The sequence below is a fragment of the Equus asinus genome, chromosome 2, assembly GCF_041296235.1.
Source record: "Equus asinus isolate D_3611 breed Donkey chromosome 2, EquAss-T2T_v2, whole genome shotgun sequence".
In the NCBI taxonomy this organism is placed as follows: domain Eukaryota; kingdom Metazoa; phylum Chordata; class Mammalia; order Perissodactyla; family Equidae; genus Equus; species Equus asinus.
The window spans coordinates 11,192,475-11,209,555 of NC_091791.1; the positions used below are offsets into that span (position 1 = coordinate 11,192,475).

General features: G+C 38.3%; 1 protein-coding gene across 6 annotated transcripts in view; it reads left to right on the top strand.

Moving 5' to 3' along the window:
• The window catches only part of ATE1 (arginyltransferase 1), a 169,199-nt gene extending 152,783 nt beyond the window's left edge, over nucleotides 1-16,416 (top strand). For all 6 annotated transcript variants that reach the window (XM_044749574.2, XM_070481996.1, XM_044749582.2 and 3 more), the window contains one exon: nucleotides 12,891-16,416. In XM_044749574.2, the coding sequence (XP_044605509.2) occupies nucleotides 12,891-13,069 (179 nt within the window). In that variant the 3' untranslated portion in view covers nucleotides 13,070-16,416. The remainder of the gene's footprint in view (nucleotides 1-12,890) is intronic.
• Nucleotides 16,417-17,081: the final 665 nt, after the last annotated feature.

The window sequence follows — 17,081 nt, forward strand, 5'->3', positions numbered from 1 at the left end:
GATCTCTAACATGTGAGAAGAAGCTAAACAATATGAAATTATCTCAATAGGCTGGAGTGGTGGGAATCGGTCAGAACAAAGTTTAACAGTGAAAGAAGTACAGGTGTAATGCTTGGGTTCCAGAAACACACAGATATGAGGGAACCTGATGGGAGGCTGAAGAACAGTTTACCATTAGTATTCATTAATTTTTTATTTTGAAGTAATTTCAAATTTACAGAACAATTTTAAGAATAATACAAAGAACTGCATACCCTTCACCCAGATCCCCCGGTTGTTAACGTGTTACCACATTTGCCTTATCATTTCCTCCCTTTTACTCTGTATTTTTTTCCTGAACCACTTGAGAATAAGTCGCAGATACATTGCATCATTATCCTTAAATATTTCAGTGTGCTGCCTGAAAACAAGGACATTTTCCTATATAACCAGAGCACAGCCTTCAAAACCTGGAGAGTAGCCTTGATATGTTATTCCGGTCTAACCACAGACTCTCTTCAGGTGTCAGGTTTTCCCAGGAGTGTCCTTTATAAAGCAGAAACGCACACACACCTGCTTTCCTCTCTCCTTCTTTCCTTTCTGATTCAGAGTTCAAGTCCGGATGGTGCCGTGCATTTACTGTCGTATCTCGTTAGTCTCCTTTTATCTGGAACTGTTCCTTCATATACCCTTGTCTTTTATTTCCTTGACATTTTTGAAGAATACAGTCCAGTTACTTGGCAGAATATGCCTTAATCTGTATTCATCAGATGTTTCTTGGTAATTAGATTCACGTTGTGTGGTTTTCACAAGAATACCATAGAAGTGATGCTGTGTTCTTATTGCATCATCTGAGGAGATGCACTGTGAGTTCATCTCACTGATTTATATCACTTGGTAAAGTGATATTTGCCAAGTGTCTCCACTATAAAGTTACTAAGTATTTTGTATCTGTTAATAAGTAATTAATAAGTATTTTGTAGGGAGGTACTTGAGACTATGTAAATATCCTATTTTTTTCAAACTTACATCTACTAGTTTTTACGTCCATTGATGATTCTTGTTTGGAATCATATATTACTCAGATGGCTGCCAAGTGACAATTTTCCAATTCCATCATTCCTTCTACTTTTATTAGTTGGCCTTCTACTGTAAGAAAGAGCAGTCCCTTCTCCCTGTTTGTTTATATCAGTGTGGATCCATAGAATCCTATTTTAGCCAATGTATTATAATTCATTACTCTCATTATTTATTTTGAATTCTCAAGTTGTCTCAGATTTGGCCAGTGAAAACCTTTTCAAGGTGACTCCTGTGTTCTTTCAACATATTCTCATCATTCTTTGAGCATTTACTTACTTTCTGACACAAAATAGTCGGCTCATCTTGTGCCTTCTTTGACCCAGCTCTGCATTTAGGCACTTCTCCAGGGAGCTCTAGTTCCTTTTCATGAAGAGTAATATTTAGAAAACAAGATCTGGGCAGTAAGTATGCTCATTGCTACTAGAGTTTCATTGATTCCAAGCCCTCTCAGTAGACAGATCTAGGAAATACATGTGTATATACACAAACAAAGACACTTTTATATCTATATGTCTATGCAATATATAAAAGCCATGAGTTTCACCAGTACCTCCAATTGTAATCCAACACAGCAGAATTTATTCTAGTCTTCTCCTTTTTATCCCTTCTTTGACAGAGAACTCTGAGCTCCCATTTTTTTTCAACATATTTATTTATATGATCAAGTCCCTTGTATGTAACTAATCTCTTGACCACACAGGCCAGATATGGCCGGGCCTGCCACCCTTGAACTCGCAGACTGCCTCTTTGGCCCCAGCACACAACAGCAGATGTGCAAACCAACTTCCCCTTTATCTTTGAGAAATTCTGTAATGGCGTGTTTTGGTTGTTTTAATTTATATGTCTTTTATTATATTGTTGTCCATTTTTAAATGTGGCCTTTATTAAGTTAGACATTGATGGTGAAATAGGAAGTATTTAAGAGAGTATTTAAGGGTCAAAATACCCTTAGAGTAGAAATTTGAGAGACTATCCACCCTTATTCATCATCAGAAGAGGGTTTTTATTAGCATTTTACTTAGCTAACCAGTCTTTACTAATCCTACCAGCAGTATGCTGAGGCAGGAGATAAAACTGTTGTGATCTTTGCATGCAGTTGACAGTGTCTGGCATTATTCAGCTTTCGTCTGGTGACCTTTTACAGGACCTTGATACCAAATGACCATAATATCAGAACTAAACTGAAGTTCTTTCTGGTTGGAACATCTAGATGAATTTTGTTTTGTTTTGTTTTGTTTTGTTTTTTATGTTTTGTTTTTTATTACATGATTTCTGCAAGCCAAGAGTTATTTCAAGTCAACATCACATTGTGAGTTTAACAAGATTACATAGTTTTTTTTTTTTCCCCTTAAAAAATGCTGTTCTCAGGTCCGGCCTAGTGGCGTAGCAGTGAAGTTCGCACACTCTGCTTCAGCAACCTGGGGTTTGCCAGTTTGGATCCCAGGCTCGGACCTACACACTACTTATGAAGCCATACTGTGATAGGTGTCCCGCAGAGAAAGTAGAGGAAGATGGTCACAGATATTAGCTCAAGGCCAATCTACCTCAGCAAAAAGAGGAGGATTGGTGGCAGATGTTAACTCAGGGCTAATCTTCCTAAAAAAAAAATGATATTTTCACCAGGGCAATTAGGCAAGAAAATGAAATAAAAGGAATCTTGATTGGAAAGGAAGAAGTAAAACTGTCTTTATTTGCAGATGACATGATCTTGTATATAGAAATCCTAAAGAATATATTAGAAAACCATCAGAACTGATAAATAAGTTTAGCAGGGTTGCTGGATAAATGACCAACACACAAAAATCGATTTTATTTTTATATACTTGTAATGAACAATCTAAAAATAAAATTAAGTAATTTCATTTATAATATCATCAAAAAGAATAGAATTGTTAGGAATAAATTTAACAGAGCAGTTTAAAACTTATATCCTGAAAAATATGAAGCATTGTTGAAAGAAATTATGGAAGGAAATAAATGGAAAAAAAATTCCATGTTCATGGACTGGAAGAGTTAATATTAAGATGGCAGTACTCCTCAAATTGATCTATAGATTAAATACAATCTGTATGAAAATAACTGGCTGGCTTCTTTGCAGAAATTGACAGTCGATCCAAAACTTCACATGAAAATTGAAGGAACCCAGAAAAACCAAAACAGTTTTGAAAAAGAATAAAGTTAAGACTGTGTGTTTCTGGCGTATAGATAGACGTATGTATCTATACATATGGACTAGAATTGAGAGTCCAGAAATAAACTCTCATATTTATGGTCAATTGATTTTCAAAAATGATACAGAGACAATTCAGTGGGGGAAAGGTCCTGGGTCAACTGGATATCCACATAAAAAAGAATGAAGTTGACTCTCTATTTCATGCCATCTACGAAAGTTAACTCAAAATGGATTAGACTCAAATGTAAAAGCTAAAACCATAAAACTCAGGAAAAATTTAGGAGTAAGTTTTTGTGACCTTGGATTAGGCGATGGTTGCTTAGATATGATACCTAAAGCACAAGCAGCAAAAGAAAATAAATAAAGTAGATGTCGTCAAAATTAAAAACTCTTATATTTCCAAAGACACTGTCAACCAAGTAAAAAGATGATCCATAAAATAAAAGGATGTATTTGCAGATTACTTATCTGAGAAGGATCTAGTATCCAGAATTTATAAAGAACTCTTAAATTCAGTAAAAGATAACCCAGTTTAAAAATGGGCAAATTATTTGAATAGATATTTCTTCAAAGAAGATATATGAATGGCCAATAAGCACATGAGAAGAAACTCAACATCATTAGCCATTAGGGAAATGCAAAATCAAAACCACAATAGATACCATTTCACATCCACTAGGATGGCTATAATCAAAAAGTCAGATAATAACAAGTGTTGATGAGGATGTGAAGAAATTGGAACTTTGATACCCTGCTCGTACGAATGTAAGATGGTGCAGCCACTCTGGAAAACAGTGTGGTAGTTCTTCAGTAGGTTCAGCATAGACTTATCATGTGACACAGCAGTTTCATTCCTGGGCATATATCCAAGAGAGAGGAAGACACACAAAAACCAATGCATGAGTGTTCATAACATTGTTTGTAATAGTTTAAAAGTGTAAATAACCCATATGTCCATCAACTGCTGAATGGATAAATAAAGCGTGATATGTCCTTATAATAGTACATTATTTGGCAATAAAAATTAATGAAGTGCTGATACATTGCTACAATATAGATGAACCTTGAAAACATTGTGCTAAATGAAAGGAATTCAGTCACAAAAGATCACACATCTTGTGATTCCACAGAGATAGAAAGTAGATTGATGTTGCTTAGGGCTAAGAAAGTTGGGAGGAAATGGAGAGTGAATGCTCCTAGGTGAAGGCTTCTTTCTAGGATGCTGAAAATGCTCTAAAATTGGTTGTTGTGATGATTGCACAACACTGTGAATACACTGAAAACCATTGATTTGTACACTTTAAATGCGTGAATTGTATGGTATGAGAATTATATCTCAATAAAGCTGTACTAAGTGGTATTTTACAAATAAGCTAAGTTTAGATTTGTTTTCTTAGTTTTCATTTTTACTGAAAAATATTGAGTGAAATGACTCTCAACAATATTCCTTATAGAATATGAAAATGTGTAATTCTCCCTGATGGGTTCCCAAAGCAGTTTTTGAGCCTCACACAAAATGGGTTGAAGAACTAGCTGGTTGAGCTCAGTTGTTTCTGTCATAACTACTATGCCTTCCCTTCCCTAGCCCTTTGCTATCCCAGACTAAAAAGCTTCTTGTCACAATTTCTCCCCACCTTCCCCACCCCACCCCCTCCCCCATAGTGATTAAAACATTTGTTAATACCTCCTGTCACTTTAGAATAGTCTAAATCATATTTGACTTTGAACTTTTGAGAGTTGTTTAGTTTCAGAGTTGAGTTCTATCATGTATTTGTTCCAAATTTCAGATTCTTCTTTTCCATCACACTTTTGCCCAACTATATTTAGCTTCATTAACGTTACCAAGTCTGCCATTTATACAGCTGTCTTCATGAGAAACTGTAAAGGATGTAGCTTGTTTTCATGTTTATGTAATAATGCTGTAGCAGTAACTAAAGGAGTTCAGAAAAAAACTGTTTCATCGTTTTCTGGAAAGCCCAGAAGTGGTAAAGTCTCTTTAAGAATAACGAATGAGTTAAATCCCCATAAGAAGCAGAAGGAAAGCTTTGATCTCTAGATTCTGCTCCTTTGAAAGCACCTACAACGTACAGCTCATCTCCTGTGAATAAACAGTGGGGGCGGGGTGGGGGGGGGATCAAGCAGTTATTGCCCACCAGACTTTTTCTTGGAGATTAAAATATCATAGAGTTGACAGCATATTTGTATCACTAGTGATCAAATGCTCATCTCAGAAAAGAGTTAGCAAATTGCCTTTGGTTTCTGTATTATGAAATTAAACTGTGATATGTTAGAGAAAGGAAAGATGGAAAAGACTGTTGTTGGCACACATTTCCATGACATCTCAATAAAATGACAGTTTCCCTTAGAGGAGATGGCAAATCATCTTTAATCTCAGAATGGCTTATTTTTCTAATATCTACAAGGTCCTCTCAGGAAGAGCCCTTTTCTGCTTTGTGGAGTCAGATAGATTTTTGTCTACAAACACTGATGACCTTTATCAGGCAAGCACTACAAGATGATTAAAAAAGGATTTTGTGAGGATTTGAGATGCCTTTTTTACTTTAGTAAATATAATAATAGTTATTTTCAGTGTTTTAAGTATCTGGTAGAATTTTTGTTTAGGTTTTAAATTGGTTTTAATACTAACTAATACAGCATGTGCCAAGAATCAGAATCTGCCTACATTGTGAATGTCACTAATGATTGTAAAGCTGCAGACTGTTAAGCCTAGAAAGCAGAACTGTGTTTTGTCTCTGCTAATCAATGGTTTCTGACGTTAATACACTATACCCATTGAAATGGGGATTGATTTGATTGTTTGACCTTAATTTAAGGTATGGCTATGATGTGATTCAAAACTTTGCATTCAAATATTTAAATGAATCTTATGAAATTGTTAAACACTGGTAATTTGGAAGCTTGGTGGGACGAGGAGATTAGTAGGAGAAAGGATTATATATGGGGGCTGAGATCACTCACTGTTTATTTCTTATTATTTGAGTTTTTACAACAAACATTACTTTTATGACTAAAAAAGATATAAAATAAAAAATTAGTGTGCTTATTATTGAGTGTTCAGTAATTTCATTGACAACTAATTCCCAGAAAATTTCTTGTTAGTTCAAGTTAGTGAAAGATCCAGTTTTTAAAAATTTATATTGTATCTTTCCTTTGTTTCTCTTAGTATATGTCTTGTTGGTCTGTGTTCTCTTTTCCTAAAGTCCTGGCAGCTTTAGATTAATATCTTTGGGTAAGCAGAATTCTAAGTTTATGTTCTAAGCTAGAGTTGCAATTTAAGTTTGTTTAAGTGGGAAAAATAAGTTTTGGTGCAACTTTTTATCTATATGACTTTTCACTGCCTTTTTTATAGTCAAAATGTATAATGGGAGAATTGAAGAATTTGGGGCAATTAAGAAAACTAATTTTTATTTCAGTAAATTAAAAAAAATTTCAGTTAAGTCTCAACATAATCTGGTGAGTTGGTGATAGAATTAGTACCACATTATTTGAAATATTAAACACTAACAGTAATAGCAATGCCGTGAACTTCCAGAGTATTTGAACACTAAGACCAAATGCATTTGCCATCTTCAGATGACTTGGATACATTAACATTAAAGAAAACAAGGAGAGGATTTTAAAATTTATTATTACCACTTTTTTACAATTATGTATGATGTTAAAAAGTGAATACCTGGGTTCTGGCCTGGTGCCATAGTGGTTAATTGCGTGCACTCCACTTTGGAGGCCCCGGGTTCCCAGGTTCAGATCCTGGGCACAGACCTACACACTCATCAAGCTGTGCTGTGGCAGCATCCCACATACAAAATAGAGGAAGATGGGCACAGATGTTAACTCAGGGCCAATCTTCCTCACCAAAAAAAAAAAAAAGTGAATAGCTGGTTGATTCTACCTTATAAGTGTGTTATGCATTTGACTACTTTGATCCAGAACAAAGGCCTCAAAAGTATTTGGAGTAAAAATAATTGTTGAGCCTGAGTGATTTCTATGCTGTTAGGCTCTCTAAAGATGCTGTAAATTAATTTACAAGCTTTATGAGACTTCATTAGATATATATGTTAAACAATAGACAGCAGCAGCATCACAAGCCAGTCTGGAATTCAGTGTTTGAAACTTGCACATTGTAGTATTTCCCCCAAATTTGATATGCGTATAATTTTAAAACTGTTCCTGTTATCTTAATAAATAGAAATGAAGTCTATATTTTGACAAGTGAAAGAATACAAAATTTCCTACTCTCTAGGAGGAATATATTTTGAAATAGTGGATGTAAATTATACATAATGATGGATTTTTCCTAATCTTCTGTTTTTATTTTTATAGGTCATACTAGAAAAGAGAAATTAGAGGGTGGAATTTCATTCTAGATAAAATAAGATGATAGCATATCAAGTTTTATGTTTTTATTTGCTGGGGTGTTCCATTCATTTGAATCTTAAAGTGTGTCTGTCCTGAAATATTTTAGGATAAAGGTTTAAACTGTTAAACATCATTCTCTATAGTTAAATATAGTCTTACTTTAAAATTCCAATTTTAAAAATCCAGTGTTTTAGATTTAGAAGTTTCGTGCAATTTTGCCAATGTTCTTGCTTCTCTTCTCTGCTGTTCTCACTGTTCTTTGCTAGTTTTCTGTTTGTGTTAGACTCCAAACACACTTGACTCTACCTGCCTCCTGCTGGTGGCATTTATAGCCGGGTACGGGAGCTAGTTGCCGTGTGGTAGCATGCATACATTAAAATGTCTGCCTTTTCCTTTGCTTATCACTTGCCCTGGTAAGGGATGAGGTAACCTAGTAAATGGTCAATATTGGTTTTACATACATGGATTTTCTGCTCTAGTTGGATAAAGTGATTTGTAAGAAGCAAACAACAACAATATTTTGAAGTTGATACATCCAGCCAGGAACACCAGAAGCACTCCAGATATTTACAGCATAGTACATTTAATGCAGAAAATGGGTGAAAATGGGCAGTGGTGTTCCTGAGAGCCAGGCAAGGCAGAGAGGTGACCCAGAGATTACCAACAGCAGGAAGCCACTGCCACCCCTGGGCTGCAGAGAAGGGGCCCAGGGGCCAGGGCTCCCAACAGAAGCTGGAACCTTGACAACTCAAGAGCAGCTGGAGCTGCTGCCAAAAAGCAGAGCCAGGGAAGTGAGAGGAGAGGTTTGGGGAGAAACATCCTGGCTTCTGTGTCCCCTAGCTCTAGCCTCCTGCAGCGTAGAGCAGAGCAGAAGGCGGGGAATGGGCTGAGGACAGAAGGGCCCAGGAACAGCCCTGGGGGTAAAACAGCAGTGCTGAAGAGATCCCTTCTCCTGCCAGTTTCTATCCTTCTTCACCTGATCTCCTCTGAATATGTCCTGGATAAAGTGAAAATCTCAAACTACGCTGGCGTTCACTTCTGTGGATGTGAGAACCCTCTGGCTGGTGTCCTTGGTGTTCCCTTTCTCCTCATCCCTCCGTGCCTTCCCAATCTGGGATCTAAGTGGAAGGATGTGGTCTTCCTGACAGTGGATGACTTCTTTTTGGGTAATAGTACATGATGAACTGGCATCCCCGTTAGAAACTTGTAAACAGGCATAGAGTGTAGTCCGTTTTGGGATGCTCTAACTCACTTTCTCATACGATGATTGAGATCAGCTGGCCTATGAGTCCATAAAATGGGATCTCTCTTTCTCTTTTAGAAATTAGAAGAATAGTGTTACTTCTCTCTCTTCTGAAACTGATCTTAGATGATTTATCCTGATTAATTAGTGAATATCCCATAGAGAAAACAACGTCAGTTGAGGAAGAATAAATGTTTAATATTTCTTGCTTCCACTGCAAAATAATAAAGGATGTAACCCAACTTAAGTATTCAAAGCACAGTGTGAGGTAGGCATCCAATGAATGTTTAATGTATAGCGACTCTATTGTGAAAAGTTGGTTGTTGGCTTTAAGAAAGAAGTTCATAGCTGGAGGGCCCTGAGAAGTCTAAAACAGTTCTCTTCATTTGTAGAAAAGGAAACTGGCATTTCCACTTTTCATTTTCAGAAGATGCAAATTTAGCAAAGAAAATGCCTAAATCAACCTTAAAAACAACTTTTTAAAAATTCTAAAAGCCTTATGCTAATTATAGAAAAACCCAAAAATGATGAGTCTGTGTGTGTGTCCCACAGTGAAAGTTTCTTGTCATACTGCTCCCAGAGATGGATTTGTTCATTCAGCAAACATTTATGGAGCACCCACTGTGTGTCTGACATTGTACTAGACACTGGGGAAATAGTAGTGGGCAGAACAGTCATAAATAAAATTTTTTATTTTATTTTCATTCTCTTAGCACTTTCTAGTGGAAATGGAAACAAGCAGTAAGTAAATGTGTATGTCAGATGATGGTAAGTGCTGTGAAGGAAGATGAAGGAGAGCAAGGGAGAGGGGGGACACTGCTTTAAACAGGACCACGGAGGCCCTCTGAGGAGCTGGCATTTACAATGATCCGGAGAAGCAAGAAGGTGAGCCACACGGCTCTCTGGGGGAGCAGAGGCAGTTCTAGCAAAGGGAGCAGTCAGAGACGAGTACTGGTAACACGTCAGTGTGTTTGTCCAGATTTCTTCCTTTGCATACACTAGGCTTTTAATAGAAAGAACAATTTTGGGGGGCCGGCCCCAATGGCCGAGCGGTTAAGTTTGCGTGCTCTGCTTCGGCAGCCCAGGGTTGGGGGGGTTCAGATCCTGGGCGCGGACCTCTGCACTGTTCATTAAGCCACGCTGAGGTAATGTCCCACATGGAAGAACTAGAATGACCTACAACTAGAATATACAACTGTGTACTGGGGCTTTGGGGAGGAAGAAAAGGAAGAAGATTGGCAACAGCTCAGGACCAATCTTCCTCACCAAAAAAGCATTAAAAAAAAAATTTGTTTATACTGTACCTACTTTTTTGTCATTTAATAATCTACCTTCGGATGCCGGCTCGGCGAGCCAAGGAGTGGAAAGAAGGATTTCTTGGACTCTCAAGGTCTGGTAGTAGTGCTCCTTTATTCAGAGAATAGCATGGAGTAGCATGGAGACAGGACCCATGGGCAGAGAAGAGCTACAGCATGGGGACAGGACCCACGGGCAGTGAAGAGCTGCAGACACGGGGAAAGGACCCATGGGCAGTAAAGAGCTGCAGGCATGGCGACAGGACCCATGTGCAGTCAAGAGCTGTAGCATGGGGAAAGGACCCGTGGGCGGTGAAGAGCTGCAGGCATGGGTTGAGGGCAGGGCTAAATTTATAAGGCAGAGATATGTGAGTTATTTCTTTACAAGACAAAGGAAAGATTATGTAAAGTTATTAAAATGGTATCAGTGCAGGTGGGGTCTGGTTATTGGGTGGTCCTATAACTTTGGGTACGAATCAGGTCGAATCCGGTCAGGACCTCCCAGAGGATGATATAGATCAGTATGTAGGGAAGGACACCTTGGGCTCCTCTGCCTGGTGCAGCCTTGATCCTCATGGTCTGTCTTCCTTTGTCCTTTTAATAGCCGTATAACATTTTATTATATGCATTTACCTTAGCATATGTAACGGGTTCTCCACTGATGGACATGTAGGTTGTTTCTGGTTTTTCAGTAATGCAGAGAGTAGTGCTGTAAACATCCTTGTACATATATGGGAACACTGCTGTGTGTGTTTTTCTAAGACAGTGGTTCTCAACCCACTTTAAAAGGCTTAAGGAAATACTGATGCTCAGGGTCCATTCAGACCAGTTTTTAAATCAAGATCTCTGGGGACGGGATCTAGACTTTGGTATTTTTTAGAAGCTCCTCAGGGGCCAGCCCCGTGGTGCAGCGGTTAAGCGTGCGTGTTCCTCTTCAGCGGCCCGGCGTTCACCGGCTCAGATCTCAGGTGTGGACATGGCACCGCTTGGCAGGCCATGCTGTGGTAGGTGTCCCACATATAAAGTAGAGAAAGATGGCCACGGATGTTAGCTCAGGGCCAGTCTTCCTCAGCAAAAAGAGGAGGATTGGCAGCAGTTAGCTCAGGGCTGATCTTCCTTAAAAAAAAAAAGAAGTTCCTAAGATGATTCCCATCCATAGTCAGGGTTGCGAACCACAGCTGTTGCATGATTCGTAGCAGTGGCCTTGCTGAGTCAATGAAACAGAGGTACATTTTAGTAGATACTGTAACATTGTTGTCTATATTAGGATTAGCAGCAACTGCCAATAATAGAAACCTAAAATAATTTGGCATAAACAAGATAGTTTATTTCTGTTTTATGTGAAATTCTGTACATAGGCAGTCCAGGGCTGGTGTGGCAGTTTTGTTCCACAAAGTCCTCAGGTACCCGGATTCCTTCCAGCTTTTGTTTTTGCTGAACTGAGGGAAAGCTCTTAGCCTCGGTCTCCAAGATGGAGGTTAGAGCTTTTGCCACGGCGACCGTGTTCCAGGCAGCAGAATGAAGGAAGGGTTGAAGACTGAAAGAGGCAAAGGGCGTGGGCCCCCTGTCCTTCTAAAAGATTCCTGGGAATCACCACAAACACGTCTGCTTGTATCCTGTTGGCCAAACTTGGTCACAAGGCCACACCAAGCTGCAAGGAAGGCTAGGAAACAGGCTTTCCTCTGGGTGACCAGTGTGTCCTGCTAAAAACCAGGGGTTCTTTTATGTGGAAGAGGAGGAAAACTGGTAGAGGCAGCCACTTGCTGTCTCCGCCCTGTCCTCTGTGAAAGCTGTCAGACCTGCCCCCTGCCCGTTGTCCGCACCTGCCCAGCTCAAGTCAGCCTGAGCTGGCGAGTCTGCAGAAAGCTTTGTTGCAGAGATGAAGACTTCGGACGGGATGTTGGCTTGGGGAGAGGCACACAGTAAGTTGACATCAGAGGAAGAAACTTTATCATGTATGAGAAAGTAATCAAGGTGTCGAAGGCCAGTTGTTTTTTTTTTTCAAGATTTTATTTTTTCCTTTTTCTCCCCAAAGCCCCCCCGGTACGTAGTTGGGTGTTCTTCGTTGTGGGTCCTTCTAGTTGTGGCATGTGGGACGCTGCCTCAGCGTGGTTTGATGAGCAGTGCCATGTCCGCGCCCAGGATTCGAACCAACGAAACACTGGGCCGCTGCAGCGGAGCGTGCGAACTTAACCACTCGGCCACGGGGCCAGCCCCTGAAGGCCAGTTTTTAAATGTACCGTTCTTCCTCTCCCCAACGTTTCAGCTCTCTTCATAGAGGGAATGTATTACCTTTCAGCAGGGCCTTTGTTAGTTATTTATTAACATATTCAAGTTAGTCTTTTTTTTTTTTTTTTTTTTTAAAGATTTTATTTTTTCCTTTTTCTTCCCAAAGCCCCCCGGTACATAGTTGTATATTCTTTGTTGTGGGTCCTGCTAGTTGTGGCATGTGGAACGCTGCCTCAGCGTGGTTTGATGAGCAGTGTCATGTCCGCGCCCAGGATTCGAACCAACGAAACACTGGGCCGCCTGCAGCGGAGCGCGCGAACTTAACCGCTCGGCCACGGGGCCAGCCCCTATTCAAGTTAGTCTTAATGCTGCACACGCTTGTTTGAACATATTGCTCAAAGAGGACATCTTAATACATAATTTTCACATTTCAAAGTAAATATTTTTAAATTAGGAAATGAAAAGTAGATTGATATGTGACTTTTTTAACCAGTACTTTTTGTTATTGCAGTGGATGAAGGTCGCAGTCGGGAACCTGACCGATTGCAGGTGCTTTACAAGAAAGTCGTCATGCCTTATGGTGTTTATAGGAAACAGCAGAAAGACCCCAGCGAGGAGGCGGCCGTGCTGCAGTATGCCCGCCTGGTGGGGCAGGCGTGCTCCGAGCGCATGCTGCTGTTCAGGAACTGAGACCGCTCTTGCGCCCCTCTGCCCAGCGCCCACGCGGTGCTGAGGAGGTGTGCCCGGCACAGATTTATTACTGTGGGGAAATTCCAAAACCATCCACAAATGAGACTTCTTTATTTTAACTGTTATATGGCTTTTCTAAAATATTTTGTGGCAGTGTATTTGTGAGAATCTCATGATTAAAGATTTTTAAAATGTTATGACCTAGCCTCACAATTGGGGTTTATCATTTTGGAAGTTTGTTCTATCAACAAGATGTGGTAAACTTCTCTTAATATTTTGGAAAGTAAAATTAATATGTGACTCATAAGTGATTTAAATCACAGTTGTGCTTTTTTGTTCTGTTAGGGAAATTAAAACAGACTGTTTCCTCAGATCTATTTAAAACATCACTTTATGCAAAAAACCATAAGTGTGGGGAAGAAGGTGGGAAGTCCGTTTCATCACTTAGAAAATGTCTTCTCAAGAGAACAAAGCTCTGCTGTTACTCCATGTTCAATATTAAATTACTGCCAAATGTTATGTTGTGTAGTTTAATAGAAAACTCAAAAAGAGAAAATATGAACATTAAAAAAAGGATGTCATGTTAACATGGGACGTCTGTTTACCCAGGACAGTCCTTTTCATGTCTATTGTCTTGGCGTGATTATTTTTCTTAGAATAATTATTAATAGTACTCCCTTTCACTCTCAAAAGTATCCCAGCATTGGCAATAAATATACATTATATATTTTATTGTATGTAAAACATATTACCCTAGTTATATATTATGTTATTTGCCCAGTTTCTAAAAATCTTAAGAAATTGAGTTTTTTAAGAAAAATTTTGGCTCCTGCTTTGACCTAAGCCCCATCAAAAGTAAACATGCACTTATTTTTCATTCCTTAGAACTCAGGACACTTGTCTTTGGTTATTGATTAAAAATTTGTTAATATCTGACTGCTTTTATAACTACGTTACAAATCACATTTAATGAAGTAGGCATCATTTGACCTCCCTTCCAAGGGCGTGAGGTGAGACAATCCATTTCTTGCCCTTTGATTTGGAAGAAGAGGAGATGCTACACTTAGTAATTTGAAGCAGAGGGTAGCACCTTCTTTCCTTCTCTCTCTCTTTTGTTTGGTCCTTCACCCATTCAGCAAGTGTCCCTTGTCCACCACTGTCAAGGTGGCAGGCACTGTGCTGGGAGGAAGGAAGAGAGCCAGATGTGTCGGTTCACAGTTACGCTTGAGTTGTGCTGGAGACCGGGGAGAAGGGAGGAGAGTTATCTTCTTGTGCTCGTTCTCAGCTGATCTCCATCTTCTGCCAGCTGCTTGGCCACTGAGTCCGTTTCATTCCTTGTTTTGCCCGTTTTTCTCTTTTCTGTTGATTGATCTTTTTAAAAACCATAGTATAAAACTTGTAGTCTGAATCCCACTACTGATTTTAAATTTTACTCCTAAATGCTCTGAATTTAGATAAAACATTATAAAATAATTTCAGCTAGCTAGAATGAAAGGATCATACATAAAACAATAATTTTAAAAATCAAATGTCTAGAAATTGAATGTCCAAATAAACTGTGCATTTGTTCACTCAGAGTGTGTGTGTGTGTGTGTAACGCCTGCGTGTGCAGGTGCTTGCTCACTGGGGATAGAGTACTGAGCAAAGCCATATTCTCTGATTGTGTGGATTTCACATTCCTTTGGAATTTTGTCCTTGAAGATAGTTTCCCAAGAGCATTTGATCGACTTTTATTTACAACTTCCTTCAGAATGGGTGGAACATTTTCTTTTTTCCCCTTCTAAAATGAAGATAGCTTAATTTGTTTATTATTACAGAAATGATACTGTAAGCAGTTAGCATGTTAAGAAAAGTATAAATAAGAAAAATCATCTGAAATTCCACCATACCAGAGAAAGAATTGTTATATATCTATATATACACACACACACAATTTTAATGTAAATCGAATTACACTCTACATGTGTCCTCAACAGTAAGTTATGGACTTATATATCTGAATTTTGAAAGAAATTCCAAAATACGATTTCAGAAGTGTTGAGGGTGATGTCAGTATTCTCAGAGTAGTAGGCTACGTTGGTACTTGGTACGTTTGGCATTTTAAATGCCCACGTTGATGTCACCAGCTGCATTCCACCTACTTAGTGATGAGCGTAGAATGGTCTCCATAAAGATCACAACTTCGGAGTATTGAATGAGAGAAAACTTTAATTTTACATCTTACCACAATTCTGGTTTCCTCCTGCAGAATTCAGTTTAGGGTTCCTTCAGAGGACAATGATTCGTCACTCCTGTGTCGGAACCATGGCACTCTTCCTGAGGGTGGCATTCTAGGTTGGCTCCAGTGGGGCTGCAGAGAGAGTTGGGCCTGAAGATTCTCCTTTCCTGTTGCTATATTCATGCGCTGTTTTTTTGTGAGTAGGTCGTATATTGATCCCAGTGAGCAAAGTGTTTTCAAAAGACAATTATTTGTTCTTTTGAGCCCTAGCTGAGTGAATATCAATAGTGGGCCAGGAAAGGACAGTCAAAAAAAGTGACCAGGCTTTGTCAGTTGACGGGCAACCTAGTTAAGAAATCTGATTTTATGTTAATGGCTTTCCTCTAAAGAAAGACACCTGAGGACATTTCAAAGCGTTTATACTTTTTCAAGGCTGGAAGCTTTGCATTTACTATCTTAGTGTTGTAGTCCCTTTCTGATTTCAGATAAATTCACACCTCCCTCCTTGTCTTGGGAGCAAAAATTTAATAGAGATTCCCCATGCTACCGTCTTTATTTAAATTATTTCAGTTCTGTGAGATTTTCGTTATCTTATTTTTAAAAAACGCAATCAGAGCACTTTTTTTTATATTCTAAAAGATAGAGGCTGTTATCAGATGAATATATTATTCATTTGATTAAAATTATTTAGATAAGAAATTATTACTGTTTGTGTTTGCTTTCAAACAACTTTTTATCCATTTTCCAAAATATCAGTTGTGTGTAGTTTCTTACCGTAGGAGAATCTACTATGTTAATGAGCCATTTCAGCTTTCTGAACAGTATATGGGTTGATTGTATAGGTTTTCTATTGTTTCAGTATGAATAAAGATGAGAAAGAATATGATGACCAGTTACCTAAAATGTATCTATTAGTGCTAATGTTGAAGAAAGAAGGAAATGAAATGGAAACAATTGGGAAATGTTTGAAGTAGAAGTTACTCAAATGTGTATTCTCTTCCAAAAGGAAACCAGTGACTAAGGCAAAACAAGTTTGATTGCACGTGATGTTTTTTGCTCTTGTGTATGCTTTTTGAACAGTCCATTTGATAAAGCTTGAATGGAGAAAATAAAGCTGCTTCTGTCTGCAGTGGCTCTTGCTGGTCAGTACTTAAAAGACATATAACTTTATCTTTTAAATTCTCAAATACATTACCTGTAATGAATATGCAGAAAACATTGGTTATATGAGTCATAATATTTTCTATAATTGAATTCCAGATCATTTGGTTACCTCAATCAAAGCATAATGGATTCCTTTCTCTGAAATAAATAAAAGCAAAATAGATCTCACTTTAAGCAAAAAGTCTGGACTTTTGTAAGATAAATTAGGGAATAGACATTCCTTTTCCCAAAGGGATTCAAAATAAGATTTAAGTAGCAAACTCGAATATAATTTCTCTTAGAAATTTAGTTTACAGAGAAATTTCCAGAAATATCTCATAAAGTGTGCTTTAATCATTCATAGTAGTCCACACCATATTTATGGAATACATTTACAAGTATTTTGCCTTTTTTTACAGTAAAGAGAATCGTGATAGGTTTATGGTAGGTGAATCCTATTTTCCAAGTGATTTAAATATTAATTATGATTCCCACTGATGTTTTTTTCCAGAATGGAAATAGCTTTGTTGTTTTTCTTATTTGAAGTGTTCAGTGTTCACCAGAGAACATTTAGAGGATATAGAAAAGGATACCAAAGAAAATAAAAATCACTTCTAATCCCCTCACTGATCACTACTACCATCTCTGCCA